Source organism: Patagioenas fasciata, chromosome 6 (genome assembly GCF_037038585.1).
Source record: "Patagioenas fasciata isolate bPatFas1 chromosome 6, bPatFas1.hap1, whole genome shotgun sequence".
NCBI classification, from domain to species: domain Eukaryota; kingdom Metazoa; phylum Chordata; class Aves; order Columbiformes; family Columbidae; genus Patagioenas; species Patagioenas fasciata.
In genome coordinates this window covers 19,648,957-19,672,083 of record NC_092525.1, presented here as the reverse complement: position 1 = coordinate 19,672,083, position 23,127 = coordinate 19,648,957, and the positions used below count along the sequence as shown (strand labels likewise).

General features: G+C 46.0%; 2 protein-coding genes across 7 annotated transcripts; both read right to left on the bottom strand.

Moving 5' to 3' along the window:
* Positions 1–1,219: 1,219 nt before the first annotated feature.
* LOC139825451 (cytochrome P450 2J2-like) lies at positions 1,220–6,927 on the bottom strand. Of its 5 annotated transcripts, XM_071810132.1 has the most exons (11): positions 6,660–6,870; positions 6,344–6,444; positions 5,996–6,216; positions 5,246–5,408; positions 4,942–5,091; positions 4,196–4,356; positions 3,603–3,779; positions 3,206–3,341; positions 2,778–2,965; positions 2,203–2,341; positions 1,220–1,566 (listed from the first exon to the last, which is right to left on the bottom strand). In XM_071810132.1, exons 3-11 carry the CDS (start codon positions 6,182–6,184, stop codon positions 1,391–1,393), a joined length of 1,479 nt encoding a protein of 492 aa, XP_071666233.1. In that variant the 5' UTR covers positions 6,185–6,216; positions 6,344–6,444; positions 6,660–6,870; the 3' UTR covers positions 1,220–1,390. The 5 variants fall into 5 exon arrangements, with proteins under 5 accessions (XP_071666233.1, XP_071666232.1, XP_071666235.1 ...); XM_071810131.1 differs by lacking the exon at positions 6,344–6,444 and having other exon boundaries at positions 5,996–6,299; positions 6,817–6,927; XM_071810134.1 differs by lacking the exon at positions 6,344–6,444 and having other exon boundaries at positions 3,206–3,317; positions 5,996–6,299; positions 6,660–6,872.
* Positions 6,928–12,342: 5,415 nt separating this feature from the next.
* Positions 12,343–22,079, bottom strand: LOC139825437 (cytochrome P450 2J2-like). Of its 2 annotated transcripts, none has more exons than XM_071810136.1 (10): positions 21,949–22,079; positions 17,188–17,491; positions 16,440–16,602; positions 16,138–16,287; positions 15,624–15,784; positions 15,038–15,214; positions 14,654–14,789; positions 14,250–14,437; positions 13,619–13,757; positions 12,343–12,894 (listed from the first exon to the last, which is right to left on the bottom strand). In XM_071810136.1, the coding sequence occupies exons 2-10, from the start codon at positions 17,374–17,376 to the stop codon at positions 12,719–12,721; spliced, it is 1,479 nt and encodes a 492-aa protein (XP_071666237.1). In that variant the 5' UTR covers positions 17,377–17,491; positions 21,949–22,079; the 3' UTR covers positions 12,343–12,718. The 2 variants fall into 2 exon arrangements, with proteins under 2 accessions (XP_071666237.1, XP_071666236.1); XM_071810135.1 differs by lacking the exon at positions 21,949–22,079 and adding an exon at positions 17,829–18,046.
* Between the last annotated feature and the right edge of the window lie 1,048 nt (positions 22,080–23,127).

Below are 23,127 nucleotides of genomic sequence, written 5' to 3'. Positions count from 1 at the left end.
GACTGCCCTCCAGGATGAAAGAAACAGCTTGGTGTCAGAAATTGAGATTATGAAGGACAGGCCAGAGCAACTAGATAACTCTCTGGATGATCCAGATGCTGCAGTGACGAAGAAGTATTTTCATGTACAGTTGCGGCTGTAGCAAGTGCAAGAAGAAATCTGAGGTATGAAATGATTTCTTTCAGAAATCCCTCACTTGCCATGTCAAATCTACCCTGAGAATTGATTGGGGGTGTGCTGTGACGTGGGTTCCTGCAGCCGGCCCCGGTCCCACTCCTGGGAGCTGCAGCTCCCTGTGCTCAGGGACCTTGCTGGGGTCCCACAGTGCAACTGTTACTGAATCGATGCATTTACTGGTGTGAACCATCGGTTGTGAATCCTGGGACTGTTTCACCTTGCATGTGATGGATTAAAATGATTGAAATCTGCTGCCGGTATTTTCCCGGGGACCCTTTTCTTCACAAGGCTGTTGAGTGCAGCAGGCTCAGCCATGCACTGTGTGTTGCTGGAGCTCATCCCTCTGCCCCCTGGGCACACCAGGCACTCGGTGATGCCGGGCAGGTAAATGGGGAGGATTTAGCAAGTTCTAAGGGCAGTACCTAAAACTTCTACAGCTACAAGTACAGATGATTTATTGAGGGGTCTGTCAGAGTGCAGAGCACTGTGCTCCATGGGGGTGTCACAGTGTTGTTGCTGTGACATGCCAGGACCCGGCCGCAGGCTTTAATGGTTTCCCTGGTAGTTTTCTTGTCCTGTCAGGGTCAGTGATTTTATTCAGTTCTGTAGGAATTGCCTTTGCTGTTACAGTGCCAGCCTCTCTGCTACTGGAGAGCAATGCCGCAGGGACATGGGTCGGGTGCTGTGCAGCTGCCTCTACCCCGGTGGGCTCACAGCCCCCTGTTCCATTCCTGGAACATAGGGCAGGGCTGAAGGCTACAGCCAGTGCTGGAAATGGCCTGTGGTGGTATTCACTTTGAAGAATACTTCATGACAAAAACGTTTTGGTAAGGATTTATTGGTACACATGATAGAAATGTGTTGGAGTGACTTTTTTTTTGTTTTTTGAATGGGATAAGAGAATCTAAAACCGTGGCATATTAGTAGGTCAAGTACGAACGGCCCAAGCTCCTCCCTCATTGACAGTGCCCTATCGCAAGACTAAAAGTGCCCTGGCAGATCCCAGGCTGATCACTTTTCCCATGTGATACAGAGTGAGAAGTCTGCTTGTAAAAGAATTTATTTTGCAATTGCTTGAAAAGAAACCAACAAACTGTCCGGTGTCTCTCTGGAGCCAGGTGGTTGTTACCACCACCCAGGGGAGCAGCCGAGGGCTCATTTCCAGCATCCCTAACAAAGGATTTTCCCTGTGAGGACGGTGGCCAAGGCTTCCTTACCGAGGCACAGCACAGATCTTGTAGGGCTTTGGGGTAAGCGTGATGCCCAGCTTGAACTGGAGGCCGAGTGTGGTGTCCGGTGGCACCTGGAAGGTGAATTTCTGGAGCAAAGCCGTGAAGAAGAGGAAGAGCTCGGTGCGGGCCAGCAGCTCACCCGGGCAGGAGCGCTTCCCTGCGGAGACAGTCACCCATGGCTTCCTCAGCCTGCGCTGGTTGCCCAGTTCCTTTGCTGCCACAACAGCCTCTGCCTTCCCTTAGCACCATGGTCCAGGCATGTTACCCCCTTTCCTGGATGAGTTTTGCATCTAAAGTTAACTCCCCAATAACAGCATTAGCGTTACAGCACGGGCTGCATCCCCAGTTACAGGACTTTAGAGGGCACATGCGTGTAACCATATGTACAGGCACTGAATCCTCCCCTGCATAGATAAGCTGTGCTGACACACACGGTCTGGATGTGCCCATGCTGGGAGAAGTGGTTGGTTTGAGCTACGCCAAAGAGAGGGGACAGAGAAGGTGTATGATGGTGGTATGGGCAAGAGGGGTGGTAAAAGGAATGTCCTTGGGGAAGCTGTTGTCTGGGTCCCCTGTGATGACAACAGTGAAGCCTCCAGTGACCTCGGCCATGTGGGAGCAAGAGCACAAGGCAATGCTCTGCTTAGTGAAGCTGTTTCTAGGGTATCTGGCATTTTTATGGGTTGTCCGTGTGAGCACTGCTTGAGCAGCAACTCCCAGGGCGCAGCCAACATTGGCCTTTTCCTCATCTCATTGTCTCAGCACCAAAGCATCAAAATCCAACAAATCTTACCTATAGCAAACGGTACAAAAGACTCTCTTTTCCAGAACTGACCATCTTTCAGGAAATGCCCGGGGTTAAAAGCATCAGGAGTTTCCCACTCGTTCTGGTCAAACATCACAGAGGTTAAATTTGTGAGCACAGTAGTGCCCTAAGAGGAGAAAAAGAAAAATAAATTGCACTTTATTACTGAGAGCAGGAGGAGCCTTTGTATTTCCAAGTCTCCCCTCGGTTAGGAACATCTGTAGTCAAATTCTGCTAATTCTTGTCCGGAGACTCAGTGATGATAGACCCTCGTTTTTGCTTCTTCAGCATCACTTTTATCTGCTCTCGTCTTGGGCCCAAGTTTCTGTAAAAGCTGTGAGATGGCATCTGTACCTCAACAGTGTGTGCAGTGGGGGTGTCACAGCCAGCACTCTGCACCACTCAGTGTGCTGGAGAACATTGTTTGGATGGTAAAAACGGTGGCCAGGGCTGAGTGACTCTGTCTCTACTCCTGTCTGCACAGGATGGACCTGGCCCAGTGAAACATACCTGGGGAATGGGGAGTCTCTTGCTAAAGTCCCATTGCTCAGCAGTGGGGTTACCTTTGGTATGCGGAAACCATCCACAACTGTGTCCTTCACTGTCATTCTTGGCACACCGAAAGGGACAATGTTGCTTTTCCTCTGCACTTCGTGGATGACGGCGCTGGTGTAGGGCATGTTGCTCCTGTCATCCAGGGCTGGCTGCCGCCCCTGCCCGATGACCGTGTCGATCTCTGCTTGCACGCGGGCTGGTGGAAAAGAGCAGGGATCAGACAAGGTACAAGTGAAAAAACCAAAACTAATCAAAACCACCTTGGAACAACGTGGGGTGATTGATGTGAGACTGACATGGGAAATCTGACACAGTTTGCACTGATTTTTTGTGTGAATACAGGGAGATTAACCATTTATCTGTCATGAAAAAAAGGGTCTTACAAAGCTGCAAGGGCTAAAATAATTAAAAAGTGCTGATAATTTAATGATTGTACCTTGAATTTCTGGATACATGGCCATATACAGCAATGCCCAGCGGATAGTTGTTGAAGTGGTCTCAGTCCCGGCTAACAGCAAGTCGACTGCACATGCCATGAGGTTTTCCTCCTGGAAGATGCCATTGCCGTTGTCCTTCACAAAAAGATGTATTAGTGATGCACGAACAGTGAGGGCTGCCCTGACACCAGGCTTAGTCCAAGTCAACCCCAAGCATTTTGGCAGAAACTGCTGGCCCCCTGCACCTCCATCCTCTAGATGGGTGCCCTGAACCTGATGTTCATCCTAAGCCCATAACTGGCCACAGAAGCAACTCAGATGGAGAATTTGGGCTCATTTCTCATCCCTCTGGATTTCTAAGCTCCGCTGCAGAGGGCTTTGCTCTGCGGTGCTGACCTTGGCTATCTCCTGCAGGTAGCAGTCGATGAAGTCCCGGCTCTCCGAGGGGTTCCAGTCCTCCTTGTGTTTGTCAATCCTCTCTTTCACAAAACTTTTCAGTAATCTTGAGTTTCTAAAAATGGATTGGTGGGCTCCAGGGAAGAACTTTATTATGGATGGGAAAGCATTGTACAGCTTTGGAGAGAACAGGAGAGAGGCAAATTGAATAGAGGATGGAAACAGACCTTCTGATATCAAAACCTGAGGAGCCTACAGGGCCTAGCTGAGTGAATTGCTGGAGTTGGTGGAAATAGCTGATCTCTGGTAGAGGTTGAGAAGCGATTGGTATTCCTGTCACTCCAAAGAGATTCATGCACTACCTGTCATTACAGCAGGCAGGCTGGCAGTTTATGGGTAGGCAAGGTGGTGTTGTGTGAGAGAGTGGCATGAACATTGAACAGCTGGAAAAAAGGCAGAAATAAATTATGGTAATAGTGAATGGCAATAAATTTTGCTGCTGAAAACGCTAGAGATATTGAGGTTGACTGTGCAGGAGAAACTATAGCACTGCAAAAGTGCACACTGCCCATGTTGGTGGCAGGAGTCTGTACCTGGCTCATGATGGCCCCGTTAAGGGTAAGGGTTTCATCTATCAGCTGCAGCAATTTTTGGAAGTCCTCATCATGGTATTCAAAGCGATTGCCAAAGGTGATGGAGCAGATGATGTTTGAAACGGCGTTATTGATTTTAAAGTGAGGGTCAAAAGGATCCCCTGCAGAATGCAAAGGGAATGATAAATTTTCTTTGAGTCTTACCAGAAAAGAACAAGAAAACACAGTTGTTATATATCATCTAGTCAACAAATAGAAGCGAAATGAGTGGCCCCTGATGGGCACCCTCCTGTGTCACTGTGTTCCCAGGACTCCTCACCACCCCAGGATCTGGCCAAGCTTGGCTGGACAGCCCCATTGTGCAGCAAACATCCCACCCTTTGTCCCATTTCAGTCAGACTGTGGAGAAGTTTGTTTAGGTTGGAAAGCCAGGTCTGCAGAAGAGCAGACATCACATGAATTCATGGGAAACATTGGTGCCTACACACACGGGATGTTCTGGAGATCTCCAAGAGAGCAGCAGGCTGAAGGTGGGCTATGAATGATGGTTTGGGGGTTACCCAGATGCCTTCTCTTCTCAGTCTAAGGGAAAATCACCTGTAAAAGGGAGCTGGGGTGCTGGCAGGGTGCTAGCATCTTTTTCAAGGTGAGGCATTTTTCAGCATGCAGTGACTCATGAGTGAAATTGTAACATACCGTACTGGTTTCTGCCTTCATCACAGCTTATGAGGGGACATGGCACTTACCCTGCTCCTCCCCAAACGCATCCACGAGGTACCGGCACTCCTCCTGGATGCGCTCCTCCAGACTCCTCTTCCCCAAGCCAAAGTTTCGGAGGGTGGACAAGGTGAACCTCCTCTGCTGCTTCCACAAGTGCCCGTTGGAAGACAGCAGCCCTGCCACAGACACAACACTGTGAGCCAAGGCAGATCCCTCCATTGAGGGGGGAAAATGCTCTAGGGCTCTGCCTTATGTCCAGCTGTGCTGGACCTCTGCAGGGTCAGCGCTTTGATTTTATGGCTGAGATCTGTGTCCTGAGGGAGAACTCACCCCTGTTGCTGAAGATCTCCTGACTAAGATGCATTTCAGGGCGATCGAGGAAATTTTCCCCTTGGTTTACAAGAACTTCCCTAAGCATCCGCAGCCCATTAATGATCACAAATGATTCAGTGCCCATGTCCACGCCGAAGATGTCACCATATTTTTCAATAAGCTGGGAGGATGAGAAAAAAAACACAAGGAGTTGCATTTGCAATCAGTGTGTCTGTCATGACAGGGATGGCCTGGCAGGACACACAAGTGAAAATAAGGGAAGCTGAGAGCAGGAGGGGAGACAGGGTGTTTGCGCAAGTGTCTGCTTGTCTGTGTGGTCTTTTTTCCTTTCCTCTTTTCCCAAATCACAGATGAGGAGCTGAAGATTATTTGCCATAAATCACACAAAGCTCTGCCAGTTTGATTTTTCAGTCCTGTGTTTTTCCAGCTTTTGTTTCACTCCCTTCCCAAATACCCTTCCAGTGCACAGTGAGACCTATGGAGCTCCTACAACTGTGACAGCACCCGTGGTGTCAGGGCTTGCCCTTTGCCCAAAGGATTGCTCCACAATTGTCCCCTTCTTCATGCCTGGGCAAACTTCATCCGCGTTGCTGCTGACTAAGGGCAAACCTCCTGCTCGCCCTGGGGTGAGCTCCTGCAAGTCCTCCTGGGCCATGGGGTTCGGGTTACCCCCCTTCCCACACTCCAAAGGTGGCAGAGAAACAACCCCTTCCCTCCCCTTCCCTACAGTACCCACCACCCTGTTACCTTCTGCATTGCCATCATGGGATTGCTGAAGTTCATCAGGTACATGTGCCCCACGATGGGGAGATAGAAAGGTTGTGGAGGGAAGCCCTTGGGCTTTCTGTGCTTCATGTAGTCGGCAACGAGCAGGAACACAACAAGGAAGACGAGGAGCACCTGGATGGAGATGCTCTCCCAGAGGAAACGCAGCATGGTTGGGTGGTGGGGCTCTGCAGGGACGTGTCCTGTGGCAGGTCAGGGCAGGTTGAGATCGTGAGACACCACAGAACCCCAGGGCCAGTGGCAGATGTGCAACGCGCTGGCACAGCTGTGGGCACAGAGACAAGACAGCATGGAGTGGCTTTTGCTGACCTGATCTGGAATCTGCGTCCAGAATCCTGTTTTGCCAGATTGGAGTAAGGACAGTTTGATTAAACCTCTTCCAGATAAAACTCAAGCCTTTCCTCTGATCTCTTTAAAAAAAACACACAACAAGAAATCTCACACTCTTGTTTCCACCTCCCACCGCTGCTTTAGAAAACCCCAGGGAATCACGTCCTTGTGTAAAGGACAAAAAGGAGCTTTTTGGGGCCGGGATTAAAACCTTCTGGCAGCCTTGCTGTGCCGTTCCCATGAGCCCATGGCTCATCAGAGGCCCCCATCTCCCTCCTCCCTGTGTTTCTCTCACCGCCCGTGTCCCAGCGCTGCCTTCTTCTGTGCCTGGGAGGTCCAGCTGCTCCAAGTGCCTCTCACTTTCCTTGTTTGAAAAACTTTGTTCGCTAGGTCAAATGGTCATTAAACAAGTCCAAGGTCAGCAGAGACATCAGAGAGAATGTTGCACAAACCTTTCGCAACCCATCTGACTCAAGACTTTCAGTTTCGGTGCATCCGGTTCATGTAGGGAGGAAGTAAACAGCCGTCCAGGGTCTGCAGCCGTTTCCAAGCACCGTCATTTCCTCATCTGTGCAGACAAGTGCACGCAGAGCAACCTGCTCCTGCCTTTTCTACACTACACAACAGATTCAGCAGCCCTGGTCTAGGTTTTATCCTCCTGGACGTAGCAATGATTATTCTTTGCTGTTTCTCATGCAGGCTGAGTACAGCAGCCACTAAGGGGTGATGAATTTTGCATTAAAAAAAAAAAAAAAGAAGAATTTTGCCATTTGCTGACAATTGCCCTTTCATGTTGGCAAGACCGAGGGTCTCTGGCCAGCCCAGAAGCAGAACTTCTTAGGCTTATGAGGAGCCTCTTGAAGGCTTGGGGAGCAACTGAATTTGGAAGCATTTTAATTCCTTTTTTTAATTAAGTTGGTAGTATTAATTAGTTCTATCATATTTGAGGACTTGCCCAAGAACTCTTAACTTGGTACGTTTACTTGTGTAATCGGCCAGGTAACTAAACCACCAGTTAATTGACTTTTGACCTCCAGGGTTTTGCCAGAACAATGTATGGTACTCTTCCTAAAGGGCGTAACTCCATTTCTGTAAACAGGTATAAACATTCAGCATGTCAGCAAATGACAAAGGCCTTCACATCCTTGTGTTCCTCGCTGTAGCAAGCTCAAGCATGTACAAAAATCTTTCCTGCCCCGGAAGGCAGTGTCTTAATTCAGCTGTCAGGATAGAAATTTCCTGTGACATAGGTATAACTTCTGGTCTCCAGGAGTTTGTGTGTCATTAGATACTGTAGTCAAACAGCTGATGATTTAATGCTGGGACTCTGGTATCTTCATTTATTTGTGTGTTTGTTGATGTTTAACCATTTAATTTTGTTTCAGAGATGTTGCTTGGTTTGATGCATCTTGGCTAAATCTCATTAAGGATGATGTTGGTGACAACTGGAGAATAAAGGTATTCTAAACTAGAGTTAGTAGAAGTATGTGGGGTTGGATATTGTCTGTCCTGAGAATATCTTGCAGTCCAAAACCCATAGAATTAAGCTCAGACTTCTTAAGTTCTCTTAAAGGAACTTGAACTGTCTGTTGATGGTTTAAGTGCCTTCCAGCATTGCTGCATGAGGATTTTCTCTTGTGATATTTCTCTTCCCCTGTCATTACAAGCTCCTCTGATAGAGCTGCTATGTGAACATATTATTATAGATTATTATTTTATTTCAGCAAAATTAAGAATTTAATAAAACCTATAACCTCATCTTTCATGTGCAAAAATTAGTCCAGTAATCTGAAGAAGATCCTGCAAGGAATTATGGACTATGGTGCTTGATGAGAGTTTTTTAAAGGGTATGATATAGAAAAACTCGCCAGACGATCTTCTGGCTTCCTGGTCTCACCTGGGATTAGTTGTGATAGCAGGTGCTGAGCCCTTCTGTATTGCCAGGACTGGGGCTCTCTGGCCAGCCCAGAAGTAGAACTTCTTCAGGCCTCCAAGGAGCTTTTTGAAGGCTTGGGGAGCAACTGAATTTGGAAGCATTTCATTTCTTTATGTCAGCAGAATTAATTAATTCTTCATATTTGTGGTCTGGCCCAACAACTTTTAATGCACTAGTTTTGCTTTCTCTTGCATAAGTGGTCAGTTAATTAAACCACAGTTCATTGACTTTCAAAACTTGTGGGTTTGCCACAACAATCTTACGGAACTCTTACTAAAGTGCGCAACTTCATTGCACTAATTAATTGATAGGTGTTTTGCATATTTTTTTTAATGCTGTCTATTTTAGTTTAAATGTGGACTCAATCAGAGAAAATTCTGGGATTCCAAGTATGGGAAAGGTCTTTGGCTGCAGTGGATTGAGTGCCCCTTTCCCAAACACACATTCGCACTGAGGGCTGGAGACAAACATTGGGCAGGGTCTTTGCTGGCTCAAGAGAGGCTCAGTGTGTGACATCTGGCTGCCATGTATGAAGCCCTCTAACAGATGAGTTAAAGACATCTGTGTTGTCTACGCCTGGTTGATTCATGGTAGTGCTCTGTATAAAAAGAGCACTACGTGTTTTCAAGCAGCTTTGTAGGAACAGTTTCTTCTGGATCTTTGTGCAAGTGGTATGTTGTGCTATTCAGGCCATTAAGATGAACTTTGTCAGGAGTCACTACAAATTCTTTTTCACAGAACACATAGAGAAGATCAAGACCCTTGAAGACTCTGCTCAGTATGTTTTCCTGACTGCTATTCGAGAGGTGAGTAATAATTCACAGCCTCATGCTGTCAGTTGAGAATGCAAATACCCATTTATCGGTCTTTGTGAACTGCTTCATCCACACAAAGTAACAGTGGAACTGGTAGTTGGCTTTAAAGCGTAGATTTCAATTGACTACATTGTCTTTAATGCTATAAATGTCCTGCTGGGAGAAATGAATCCATAAGCCTCTTGTTTGTTGACTAAACAAACCTTCTTTCTGTAGAAGGTCTAGAAATAAAACTGTAATTCCTGAGCAAGAAGTGAAGCCTTTAGTTGTTGACAAACTTACTGTGTACATCTTTGTATTGGAGACAGGATAATGTTCCCATCACGTGCTTAATGGCAGTTAAGGTGACACAAAGTGGGTTAGCTATTGAATTAAGTAAGTGAAGTCCTGTTCTTTGGCTCACTCTATTTTGAACTGACTAGGGGGTAGCAATTGCTTCAATAGAGAGGAGATTCATGCAATAAGATATTACTGTTAATGTGGTTAACGTGAAGAGGAGTGGGCCAAAAGTACCATCATCTTATTCTAGATTTGTTTAAATACTTCAGCAACCATGAGCTGTTGTTTCATTATTATAAATAATATATTTTGATATATTGAATGGATGCAAGGCCATGGTGTTAAATACAACTGGTGCTCAGTAGACTGTGAATTTACAGATATTTAATATCTAAATAAACCTCCTTTTCTGGTGGCTTCTTTCTGTAGCTCATGAACAAAGAAATAATGGGTCCTTCCACACATGAACCCACAAGGACAACACCTCCTGGACTAGTAGATTAATCACTGCTTTGTTTTTTACAGCTGTTTGACTGAGAGACTTGTAAATGATGATCATGAGGAAACTGTTTCTAATACTGTATACTCTAAGTATCTGATACTTAATCTAATTTTGTCACCATGATATGTTTAGGGGATTATAAAACTGTGTTTATTTGAAGCCCTAATATTGACTGACACTTCTCAGTTAAACTATTTCACTAGTAAGGTCTCTGTCTTTCTTGGTGTTTTCCGAGAGTATAAGAAAGATAGGTTTTCTGTAGGATTCAGGAAAACATAACCTAAGAAGTATATTGTCCCTGTTTAAATAGCAGTTAACTAACATGCTACATGCTGTTATGTTTGATGGGATGTTAAAATTAACAAAACCAGGTTTCAATAGAAAGCTTTTAAAGGTTCTATTGTCTTAATCCTTTTCCATTTTATGGCTGTTAATGACACTTATTACTTTTATAGCTACAAGTGCAGATGATTTATTCAGGGTTCTGTCAGAGTGGAGAGCACTTTGCTCCATGTGGGTGTCACAGTGTTGTTGCTGTGACACACCTGACCCAGCCATAGACTTTGATGTTTTCCGTGCTAGGCTGATTGTCCTGTCAGGATCAGTGATGTTCATCAGTTCTGTAAGAATTGCCTTTGCTGTTACAGTGCCAGCCTCTCTGCTACTGGAGAGCAATGCTGCAGGGACATGGGTCGGGTGCTGTGCGGCTGCCTCTGCCTGGTGGTCTTCCAGCCCCCTGCCAAAAACATGGGGGCAGGGCTGAAGGCTACAGTCGGTGCTGGAAATGGCGTGTGTTGGTTTTCACTTTGTACAGGATCTCATGACAAAAGAGTTTTGGTAAGGATTTACAGATGCACAAGAATAAGATGTATTTGAGTGACTTTTTTAATGGATTACTAGTCAAGGATAACAAAGACCAGTTAGCAATGAGTACTTGCATGAATGTTTTAAAGCAAAGGCTTGTAGTGCTCTTTCACAACTCACAGCCACAGCCTGAACACTGCAGTCTCTAAAGTGTTGTTCCTTCTCCTGCCACTGGGAAGTGTGGCCATTCATGATGAAAGCAGGAAAGGCCCAAGCCCCTCACTGATTTACAGTGCACTATTGCAAGCCTGAAAGTGCCCTGGCAGATCGCAGGCTGATCACTTTTCCCATGTGATACAAAGTGCAAAGTCTGCTTGTAAAAGAAATTATTTTGCAATTGCTTGGAAATAAACCAACAAAATGCCCAGCTACCCAGAGATGGGTGGTTGTTCCCACCAACCCAGGGGAGCAGCTGAGGTCTCGTTTTCAGGATTCGTAACAAAGGATTTTCCCTGTGAGGACGGTAAATTACATTCTAAAATTTCTAGACACTCAACTTTTTCATAAACTAATTTGTTGACATACAGCTGTCTTGCTTCATTTCTTCCCAGCTGGACAGGTCTGACAATGTTGATGCTGTTTTATCTGCACCAGGTGACTGCCCTCCAGGATGAAAGAAGCAGCTTGATATCAGAAATTGAGATTATGAAGCACAGGCCAGAGCAGTTAGATGAGTCTCTTGATGATCCAAATACTGCAGTGCCAAAGAAGAATATTCATGCAGTTACAGCTGGAACAACTACGAGGAGAAAACTGCAGGTATGAAATGATTTCTCTCAGAAATCCCTCACTTGCCATGTCAAATCTACCCTGAGAATTGATCGGGGGTGTGCTGTGACGTGGTTTCCTGCAGCCGGCCCCGGTCCCGCTGCTGGCAGCTGCAGCTCCCTGTGCTCAGGGACCTTGCTGGGGTCCCACGGTGCAACTGTTACTGAATCGATGCATTTACTGGTGTGAACCATCGGTTGTGAATCCTGGGACTGTTTCACCTTGCATGTGATGGTTTAAAATGATCGAAATTTGCTGCTGGGACCCTTTTCTTCACAAGGCTGTTGAGTGCAGCAGGCTCAGCCATGCACTGTGTGTTGCTGGAGCTCACCCCTGTGCCCCCCAGGCACACCAGGCACTCGGTGATGCCAGGCAGGTAAATAGGTAGGACTTGGCAGGTTCTAAGAGGCAGGACCTAACACGTCTGTAGCTACAAGCACAGATGATTTATTGAGGGGTCTGTCAGAGTGGAGAGCACTGTGCTCCATGGGGGTGTCACAGTGTTGTTGCTGTGACATACCAGGACCTGGCCACAGGCTTTGGTGTCTTCCCTGCTTGTTTTCTTGTCCTGTCAGGGTCAGTGATTTTATTCAGTTCTGTAGGAATTGCCTTTGCTGTTACAGTGCCAACCTCTCTGCTACTGGAGAGCAATGCCGCGGGGACATGGGTCGGGTGCTGTGCGGCTGCCTCTGCCCCGGTGGGCTCGCAGCCCCCTGTTCCCCTCCCAAAACATGGGGCAGGATGAAGGCTACAGCCAGTGCTGGAAATGGCCTGTGGTGGTCTTCACTTTACAGAATGCTCCATGACAAAAATGTTTTCGTAAGGATTTATTAATGCACATGAAAGATGAGGAGTGATTTTTTTTCTTTTAACAGCTTACATGTCACGTATAACAGAATCTAAAAATGTTGAAAGGCCCAAGCTCCTCTTATATTTACTGTGCCCTATCGCAAGGGCACTTCTGTGCCCTGGCAGATTCCAGGCTGGTCACCTTTCCCATGTGATACAGAGTGAAAAGTCTGCTTCTAAAAGGAAATGATTTTGCAGTTGATTGAAAAGAAACCAACAAACCACCCAGTCTCTTCCTGGAGACAGATGGTTGTTAACCCTGCCCGGGGGAGCCAACTAGGGCTCGCTTTCAGCATCCATGGCAAAGGATTTTCCCTGTGAGGACAGTGGCCAAGGCTTCCCTACCGAGGCACAGCACAGATCTTGTAGGGTTTTGGGCCCAGTGTGATGCTCATCTTGAACTGGAGGCTGAGTGTGGTGTCCGGTGGTGCCTGGAAGGTGAATTTCTGGAGCAAAGCCGTGAAGAAGAGGAAGAGCTCGGTGCGGGCCAGCAGCTCACCCGGGCAGGAGCGCTTCCCTGCGGAGACAGTCACCCATGGCTTCCTCAGCCTGCGCTGGCTGCCCAGCTGCTTTTGCTGCCACAACAGCCTCTGCCTTCCCTTAGCACCACAGCCGAGGCACGTAACCCCCTTTCCTGGATGAGTTTTGCATCCCCACTGAGTTCCCCAATAACCACATTAGCATTACAGCACGGGCTGTGTCCCCAGTTGCAGGATTTTGAGGGCATGTGTGTGTAACCGTATGTACAGGCATTGAATCCTCCCCTGCTTGGATAAGCTGCGCTGACACAAACGGCCTGGACATGCACATGCTGGGAGAAGTGGTTTGTTTGAGCTACGCCAAACAGAGGGGACAGAGGGGACAGAGAGGGAGTCGAGAAAGAGAGGTGGTAAATGGCACAAGAAAGAGAGGTAGTAAAAGGAGTGTCCTTGGGGAAGCTGTTGTGTGGGTCCCCTGTGATGGCAACAGTGCAGCCTCCAGTGATCTCAGCCAGGTGGGAGCAGGAGCCAAGGGCAATGCTCTGCTTGGTGAAGGTGTTTCTACAGTCTTTGACAGTTTTATTGTCTTTTCTTCATCCTCATCTGTCTTATGTAGGTGAAGTTGGACAAGAAAGAACTCAGAGTGTGGTTGTGATGCTTTGTGGCCATGTGAGCACTGCTTGAGCAGCATCTCCCAGGGTGCAGTTGGCATTCACATCCCAGTGCATAAGCTCAGAAGCAGCAAATTCCAGCAAATCTTACCTATGGAAAATGGTATAAAGGGGTCTCTTCTCCAGAACTGACCATCCTTCAGGAAATGCCCGGGGTTAAAAGTGTCAGGGGTTTCCCACTCGTTCTTGTCAAACATCACAGAGGTTAAATTTGCAATCAAACCAGTGCCCTAAGAGGATAAAAAGAAATGTAAATTGAACTGAGAGCACGTGAGGCATTTAATTTTGAGTCTATTCTCCGTGAAGAACATTCATATTCAAATTCTGCTGCAATCATTTGTCCGGCACCCCTGCATGGGCAGATTTCCTACTCCTTGTGTGTTCAGACGTGTGATGTTTACAAACCCACATATTTCCCTCATCAGCATCACTTTTATCTACTCTAGTCTTGGGCTCAAGTTCCTGTAAAAGCTGTGAGATGCAATCTGTGCCTCAACGGTGTGTGCAGTGGGGGTGTCATCCCAAATGGCACTGTACCACTCAGTGTGCTGGAGAACATTGTTTGGATGGCAAAAATACATGTTCAATAGGAGTGCACTGTGGCCAGTGCAGAGTAGCTCTGTCTCTACTCCTGTCTGCACAGGATGGACCTGGGCTGGTGAAACGTTCCTGGGGAACAAGGAGTCATTCGCTTAAGTCTCATTGCTCAGCAGTGGGGTTACCTTTGGTATGCGGAAGCCATCCACGACTGTGTCCTTCACTGTCAGTCTTGGCAATGTGAAAGGGGCAATGTTGCCTCTCCTCTGCACTTCGTGGATGACGGCGTTGGTGTAGGGCATGTTGCTCCTGTCATCCAGGGCTGGCTGCCGCGCCTGCCCAATGACCGTGTCGATCTCTGCTTGCACACGGGCTGGTGGGAAAGAGCAGGGATCAGACAAGCTACAACACAAAAAAAACCAAACTAAACCAAAAAACCAACCTGCAGTACAATGTGGGGTTGTTGCAGTGTGGATACTTCTTTATGTGAGTGCCATGAGAATAATGATTTCTCGCTCAAAAAGAAACTGTCTCACTAATTTGTGAAGGCTAACAGCAAGGAAAAGTGCTGACCTTTTTATAGTAGTACCTTGAATTTCCGGATACATGGCCATAAACAGCAGAGCCCAGCGGATGGTTGTTGAAGTGGTCTCAGTCCCAGCTAAAAACAAGTCGAGTGCACATGCCACAAGGTTTTCCTCCTGGAAGGTGCCATCGCCATTGTCCTTCACAAAAAGATGTGTTAGTGACGCATTAACACTCAGGGCTGCCCTGACACCAGGCTTAGTCCAAGTCAACCCCAGGCATTTTGGCAGAAACTGCTGGCCCCCTGCACCTCCATCCTGTCGATGGGTGATGTCCATCCTAAGCTCATAACTGGCCACAGGCAGCTCAGATGGAGAATTTGGGCTCGTTTCTCATCCCTCTGGATTTCTAAGCTCCGCTGCAGAGGGCTTTGCTCTGCGGCGCTGACCTTGGCTATCTCCTGCAGGTAGCAGTCGATGAAGTCCCGGCTCTCCGAGGGGTTCCAGTCCTCCTTGTGTTTGTCAATCCTCTCTTTCACGAAATTTCTCATCAACCTCCAGTTTTTAAAAAAGGTTTGATGTGATCCAGGGAAGAACTTTAGTATAGATGGGAAGGAGTTGTACAGCTTTGGAGAGAAGAGGTGAAATTCAAATTGAATAAAGGACGGAAAAGACTCTTCATTTGTTAAACCTGAGGAGCCTGCAGTGCCACACTGACTAAATTGCTGGAGTTGGTGGAAATAGTTGATCTCTGGTAGAGTTTGACAAGGGATTGGTATTCCTGTCACAGAGAGACTCGCACTACCTGGCATTACAGCAGGCAGGTTGGCAGTTAAGGGGCAGGAAAGGGAATGTTGGGTGAGATGACAAGAGCATTGCAGAGCTGGAAGAAAAGGGCAGAAATAAATTATGGGAATATCGAATGACAACCAAGTTTAGTGATGAAAAAGCTACAGGTTTTGGGGCTGACTCCACAGGACAAGCTACAGCACTGCAAAAGTCCGCTATGTCCATGTTGGTGGCAGGAGGCTGTACCTGGCTCATGATGGTCCCGCTTTTGGTAATGCTCTCACCTATCAGCTGCAGCAATTTTTGGAAGTCCTCATCATGGTATTCAAAGCGATTGCCAAAGGTGATGGAGCAGATGATGTTTGAAACGGCGTTATTGATTTTAAAGTGAGGGTCGAAAGAATTACCTGCAGAAGACAAAGAGAATGATCAATTTTCTTCGAGTCTTACCAGAAAAGAACAAGAAAACACAGTTGTCAGAAGTAAACTATTCAGCAAATAGGAGTGAAATGAGTGGTCCCTGACGGGCACCCTCCTGCATTCCCAGGATGCCTCACCACCCCAGGATCTGGCCAAGACTGCAGATTAGCTACAGGCATTCACCAGTCAGTCTGAAGGAAAATCACCTGTAAAAGGGAGCTGGGATGCTGGCAGTGTGCTAGCATTGCTTGCAAGGTAAGGTATTTTTCAGTATGCAGTGACTAATGAGTCATACTGGTTTTTGCCTTCATCTCAGCTTATAAGGGGACATGGCACTTACCCTGCTCATCCCCAAACGCATCCACGAGGTACCGGCACTCCTCCTGGATGCGCTTCTCCAGGCTCCTCTTCCCCAAGCCGAAGTTTCGGAGGGTGGACAAGGTGAACCTCCTCTGCTGCTTCCACAAGTGCCCGTTGGAAGACAGCAGTCCTGCCGGAAACACGACACTGTGATACAAGGCAGATCCTACCACCGAGGACAAAAAGCTCCAGGGCTCTGCCTTACGTGTACCTGTGTTGAACCTCTGCTGGGTCACTGATTTGACCTTACAGCTGAGATCTGTGTCCTAAGAGATAACTCACCCCTGTTGCTGAAGACCTCCTTGTAAAGGGCCATTTCAGGGCGATCCAGGAAATTTTCTCCTTGGTTTACAAGAACTTCCTTAACCATCCGCAGCCCATTAACAAACACAAAGGATGCCGTGCCCATCTCCAAGCTGAAGATGTCCCCATATTTTTCATTAAGCTGGGAGGGGGATCAAATAAATTTGAGTTACATTTGCAATTAGTGTGTCTGTCAGGATAGGGTTGGCCTGGCATATGACATAAGTGAAAATAAGGGAAGCTGAGAATAGGAGACGAGACAGGGTGTTTCTAAAAATGCCTGCTTGTCTGTATGTGGTCTGTTTTCTTTCCTCTTTTCCCAAATCACAGATGAGGAGTTGGAGCTTATTGGCCATAAATCAAGCAAAACTCTGCCAGTTTGATCTTCCAGTCCTGTGTTTTTCCAGCTTTTGTTTCTCTCCCTTCCCAAATACCCTCCCAGTGCCCACTGAGACCTACGGGGCACCTACAGCTGTGACAGCATCCGTGTTGTCAGGCCTTGCCCTTTACCCAGAGGATTGCTTCCCAGTTGTCTCCTTCTTCATGCCGGGGCAAACTTCATCCACGTTGCTGCCGACTGAGGGCAAATGTCCTGCTCGCCCTGGGGTGAGCTCCTGCAAGTCCTCCTGGGCCATGGGGTTCGGGTTAACCCCCTCCCCACACTGCAAAGGTGGCAGAGACACAACCCCATCTCTCCCCTTCCCTACAGTACCCACCATCCCCTTACCTTCTGTACTGTCATCATGGGATTGCTGAAGTTCATCAGGTAGATGTGCCCCACAATGGGGAGATAGAAGGGTTGTGGAGGGAAGCCCTTGGGCTTTCTGTGCTTCATGTAGTTGGCAACGAGCAGGAACACAATGAGGAAGATGAGGAGCACCTGGATGGAGATGCTGTCCCAGAGGAAACGCAGCATGGTTGGGTGGTGGGGCTCTGCAGGGACGTGTCCTGTGGCAGGTCAGGGCAGGTTGAGCTCAAGGGGCACCAGGGAACCCCAGGGGCAGGGGCAGATGGGCAACGTGCTGGCACAGCTGTGGGTACAGACACAAGACAGCATGGTTAAGACTTCTGCTTTACCAGGTTTCAGTCAGGGCAGCTTGATTAAACCCCTTCCAGATAAAACTCAGCATTTGCTCTGATGTCATTCAAAAAAAAGCAAACACAAACCAAAGCATCCCATCCTCTTCTTTTCCCCTCCCACCTCCCACTGCTGCTTTACGAAAGCCTACTGGTTCTCATCCTTGTCTAAAGGACAGAAAGGAGCTTTGTGGTCCCGGGATTAACTCCTTTCAGCAGTCTCGATGTGCCGTTCCCATGAGCCCACGGCTCGTCACAAGCCCCGCTCTCTCCTCCCCGTGTTTCTCTCACCACCCGTGTCCCAGTGTTGCCTTCTCTGTGCCTGGGAGGTCCAGCTGTTCTCAGCTCCTCGCGATGTCCCCGTTTATGGAAGTTTGTTTTCTAGCACAAATATCACCAGACCAAGCCCCAGGTCAGGGAAGAAAGCTGAGATAAGGTTGTGCAAATCTTTCACAACCCATCTGACTCAAGACTTTCAGTTTCAGTGCATCCGGTTCATGTAGGGAGGAAGTAAACAGCCGTCCAGGGTCTGCAGCCGTTTCCAAGCACCGTCATTTCCTGGTCTGTGCAGACACGTGCACGCAGAGCAACCTGCTCCTGCCTTTTCTACACCACACAACGGATTCAGCAGCCCTGGTCTAAGTTTTTTCCTCCTGGACATAGTAGTGATTATTCTTTGCTGTTTCTCATGCAGACTGAGTACAGCAGCCACTAAAGGGTGATGAATTTTGCATTAAAAAATAAATAGAATTTTGCCATTTGCTGACAATTGCCCTTTCATGTGGCAAAACTGAGGGTCTCTGGCCAGCCCAGAAGCAGAACTTCTTAGGCTTATGAGGAGCCTCTTGAAGGCTTGGGGAGCAACTGAATTTGGAAGCATTTTAATTCCATTTTTTAATTAAGTTGGTAGTATTAATTAGTTCTATCATATTTGAGGACTTGCCCAAGAACTCTTAACTTGGTACTTTTACTTGTGTAATTGGCCAGGTAACTAAACCACCAGTTAATTGACTTTTGACCTCCAGGGTTTTGCCAGAACAATGTATGGTACTCTTCCTAAAGTGCACAACTTCATTTCTGTAAATAATCTATAGGTCTTTTGCATATACTTTTTAAAATGCTATCTACTTTAAATTAAATGTAGGTGTATTCAGAGAAGAATCTGGGATTCCAAGTATGTAATAATTCATAGCTTAATGCTGTCAGTTGAGAAGACAAATGTTCATTTCTTGACATTTTTGAATCCTTTCATCCAAGCAAAGGACTGGAGAAGGTCTAGAAATAATACTGTAATTCCTGAGTAAGAAGAAAAGCTCTTTAATTGGTGACAAACTTACTGTGTACATCTTTGTACTGGAGATCAGTGAGAGCTGTGTTAATGTTCCCATGGTGTGCTTAATGGCAATTAACATGACAGAACGAAGCGTGATATTTATTCAGTGAAGTCCTGTCCTCTGGCTCACTGTGTTTTAACTTGACTAGGGGGTACCAATAACTACAAGAGATCACAAGGCTATCCAGTAAGATGTACTGCTAACTTGGTTCATTTGCAGAAGGGAAAAAAAAGAAGTCATCTTATTCTAGATTTGGTTTAATATTTTACGAACCAACAGGTGTATTACGTTTTGATATATTTAAGGAATGCAAGACCATGGTGGTAAATACAATGGTACTCTGTAGAAAATGAATTTACAAATATTTATACTCTAATTTAACCTCCTTTTTCTGTGGCTTCTTGTACCTCATGAGCAAGGAAATAACGGCTCCTTCTACAAGTGAAAACGGAGACTAATTAGAAAGACAACACCTACTGAAGTGGTAGATTGCTTTCTGCTTTGTTTCTTACATCTGTTTGTCTGATAGGCTTGTAAATGATGATCACAAACTGCTTCTTAATATTGCATTCTCTAGGTTAGGTTGCAGAATACGTTTAATCAAGTCCAGTTATATCTTAGTTATAGATCCACTGCCCACCTCATTGTAATGAATCTTACTTTGTTAAGGTAGCTATTAAATCATCATGATTTGTATCAACTGTTAGATAATGTCTGAAACAATGGAAAAAAACCCCTACTAACTCCCTCCTTTGGGAAGAGGGGACAACAGTTCACAACGACTAGAGGAAAACCTGAAGAACTTTGCAGAATCAGAGAGGTTTCGAATATTCAGTATATGGGAAACTCATTTGGATCATAAAGGATATATAATTGTGAAGTGGGAGGCTGTGAACTTGAATTTTTAGTACATACAGGGGCTACCCTATCCCTTTTAGATTTTACCCTGAAAATTCCAGGACTGAAGATGATAGAGTCGTAATACATGGGGTAGCGGGAGGCGGAGACAGAATTCTGAGTAAGCTGTTGTTGGTAATAATTGGGAATAAGAGTGTTTGGGGCAGGTTCATATTGGCAGAGGACTCCCCAGTGTGCTTATTAGGAAGGGATCTTTTACAGACCCTGGATGTGGAGTTGAGATTGTCACCCAAGGGGACAGATCTCATAATCATGGGAATGCGTGTGATCATGGGAAATTTGAAAGATGAGTTTAAAATATCAGAATCATTCAAATCAGTACCTACAAAACTGTGAGGTAAAACTAGCACTGATGCAGGGTTGCTGGCTTCAGCTAAACCCATAAACATAAAAACAAAGGGAGGAACCTCGCCAGCTTTGAAACTGTATTCTATCTCTCAAGAGGCAGAGAAAATCATTTAGAAGCAGATAAACTGATACTTGGCCCAAGGGATTTTGAAAGTATGTCTGTTGCTCTATAATACTCCCTGTGAGAAAGAACAGACTAGATAAAGCTGGGGATCTGGAATATCAGTTTGTGCAAGATTTACAGGAAATTAAACAGCACGTAGAAACACCACACACAGTGGGACCTAATCTCCGTGTCATATTCTTTCAAATACTGCACTGGGCAAAGTATTTTACTGTGATCTAACTGCTGCTTTTTTAGTATTCTGTTAGAGGGCAGCCAACTCCTATTTGCTTTTCCATGCAAGGGACAACAAATGACCTGGACATGATTCCCACAGGGGTTTGCAGGATCCCCTAAAATTTTTTTGCAAATCCTGAAGAATGATTTAAAAGACATAGAATTACCAGAAGAATCTGTTCTTGTACAATATGTAGATGATTTGCTGCTAGTAAGTAAGGATGAAACTGCTTGTATGATAGACACTGTACATCTTTGTACTGCTCTTGCAGAAAAAGGACATCATGCATCTCCATCCAAACTCTAGCTGTGTCAGAAAGAGGTCAGACACCTAAGCTTTAAGGAAAGGGCAATGGGTGATAAATCCAGAGAGAGTAGAAGCTATAATTAAGCTCCCGTGGGCAATCACAAAGAAACAGTTATGAGGCTTCCTCAGAGCTGTAGGATTTTGTCAACCATTGATTCCTGGATTAGAAGAATTAACAAAACCCCTGAGAGAGGCAACAAGAAGTAGAACCTATAAGGTGGGTCCTGGAGAGAGAGAAAGCCTTTAGAGCAATAAAACGTCCTCTGGCTTCTGCTCCCACCCTTAGGATCCCAGATTATACAAACCCCTTCAACTTCTGTGTGCATGAACACAAAGGGACAGGCAGCGTGGTAGTAATACCAAAATTAGGACCTCACCAGAGACCAGGCACATGATATTCTGCTTAATTAGATCCAGTTGCAGCAGGATCACCAACCTGTATCAAATCGGTAGCAGCAGCAGCAGCAGCTACAATATTAGAAAGAAGTCATCCCCTCATTTTAAGATACCTGATAACAGTTTCATGTTGGGCATGAAGTGGAAATACTGCTCAAACAGTATGCGACCCAAGCGTTATCTCCACAATGGGCATACCAGTATGAACTAATCCTTCCAATGGCAGATAATGTAATTTTGAAAAGGTGTGTTACTCTGAATCCAGCAACCTTAATGCCCTTACCTGATGATGGAGAAGAGCACCAGCAATGTGAGCAGGTGACACTCATTTCAAGTAAATCATTAACAGATATAACTGACGTCCCTTTACATAACCCAGATCTGTAGATGGTTCATCCTACTACCAGCATTGATGATGATGGACTGCATACGCATTAGTCAGCCAAGGACCAGTAACGGAGGCTGATCCTCTCCCATCAAGGATGAGTGCACAAGGTGCAGAACTACTTGTAAATAAATTCACTTGTAAGGTCTGAGTCTTCCTTGATGATTTCCAAGAGTATAAGAAAGGTAGGTTTTCTGTAGGATTCAGGAAAACATTAACCCAAAAAGCATATTGCCCTGTTTACATGCCAGTTAACTAACATGTGCTACACACTCTTATGTTTGACAGGTTATTAAAATTAACACAACAGCTTTCACTAGAAAACCTTTAAAGGTACCATGCTCTTAATCCTTTCCCATTTTATGGCTGTTAATGACACTTACTGTTTCAATGAAGTGTTGTATTCTCATTTGCTTAAGCTGTGAGCGCCAGTTATTCTCCATATCACGTTTTCTACCTTTATCATAGTTTAGTTTTTTGAGCGGTGGAGGAACACGCAGGTCAACTCAATATGAGTGATAAAGCATAGTTCGATTTATTAGCCCGAATAGCATATACTTATACAGTTCACGATAATTATGCATACCTGTCACCTACTAATTGGCTTAAGCTCTAACAGTACATTTGCATGGTCCTCCTACTTGCAGCTGCTAGCTATGTTTATTCTACATTGTAGTGCTCTTGAAAGCTGTTTGTGAAATTCTGCCAAGGTCTCAGTGACCTTGCTGATTTTACTGAAACAGTCAGTGGTTCCCACTGTGGCCTAGTTTTGCTTCTTATGCCAAGGCCTTCAGAATAGGCTCCGCTCGTACAACTGTCCCTTATTTTTAAGCCATTCTCCAACATAGTTTCAGTTACAAAAATTTGTCTCCTTGTACAGGGACTTTTTCTTTGCCATTTCATAGCTGTCATATAGTAAAGGATCTCTACGCTTATGGAAATCACATTCTAAAATTTCTCGACACTCTTTTTCATAAACAAATTTTGTGATGTACAGCTGTCTTGCTTCAGTTCTTCCCAGATGGACAGGTCTGACAATGTTGACGCTGTTTTATCAGCACCAGGCGACTGCCCTCCAGGATGAAAGAAACAGCTTGGTGTCAGAAATTGAGATTATGAAGGACAGGCCAGAGCAACTAGATAACTCTCTGGATGATCCAGATGCTGCAGTGACGAAGAAGTATTTTCATGTACAGTTGCGGCTGTAACAAGTGCAAGAAGAAATCTGAGGTATGAAATGATTTCTTTCAGAAATCCCTCACTTGCCATGTCAAATCTACCCTGAGAATTGATTGGGGGTGTGCTGTGACGTGGGTTCCTGCAGCCGGCCCCGGTCCCACTCCTGGGAGCTGCAGCTCCCTGTGCTCAGGGACCTTGCTGGGGTCCCACAGTGCAACTGTTACTGAATCGATGCATTTACTGGTGTGAACCATCGGTTGTGAATCCTGGGACTGTTTCACCTTGCATGTGATGGATTAAAATGATTGAAATCTGCTGCCGGTATTTTCCCGGGGACCCTTTTCTTCACAAGGCTGTTGAGTGCAGCAGGCTCAGCCATGCAC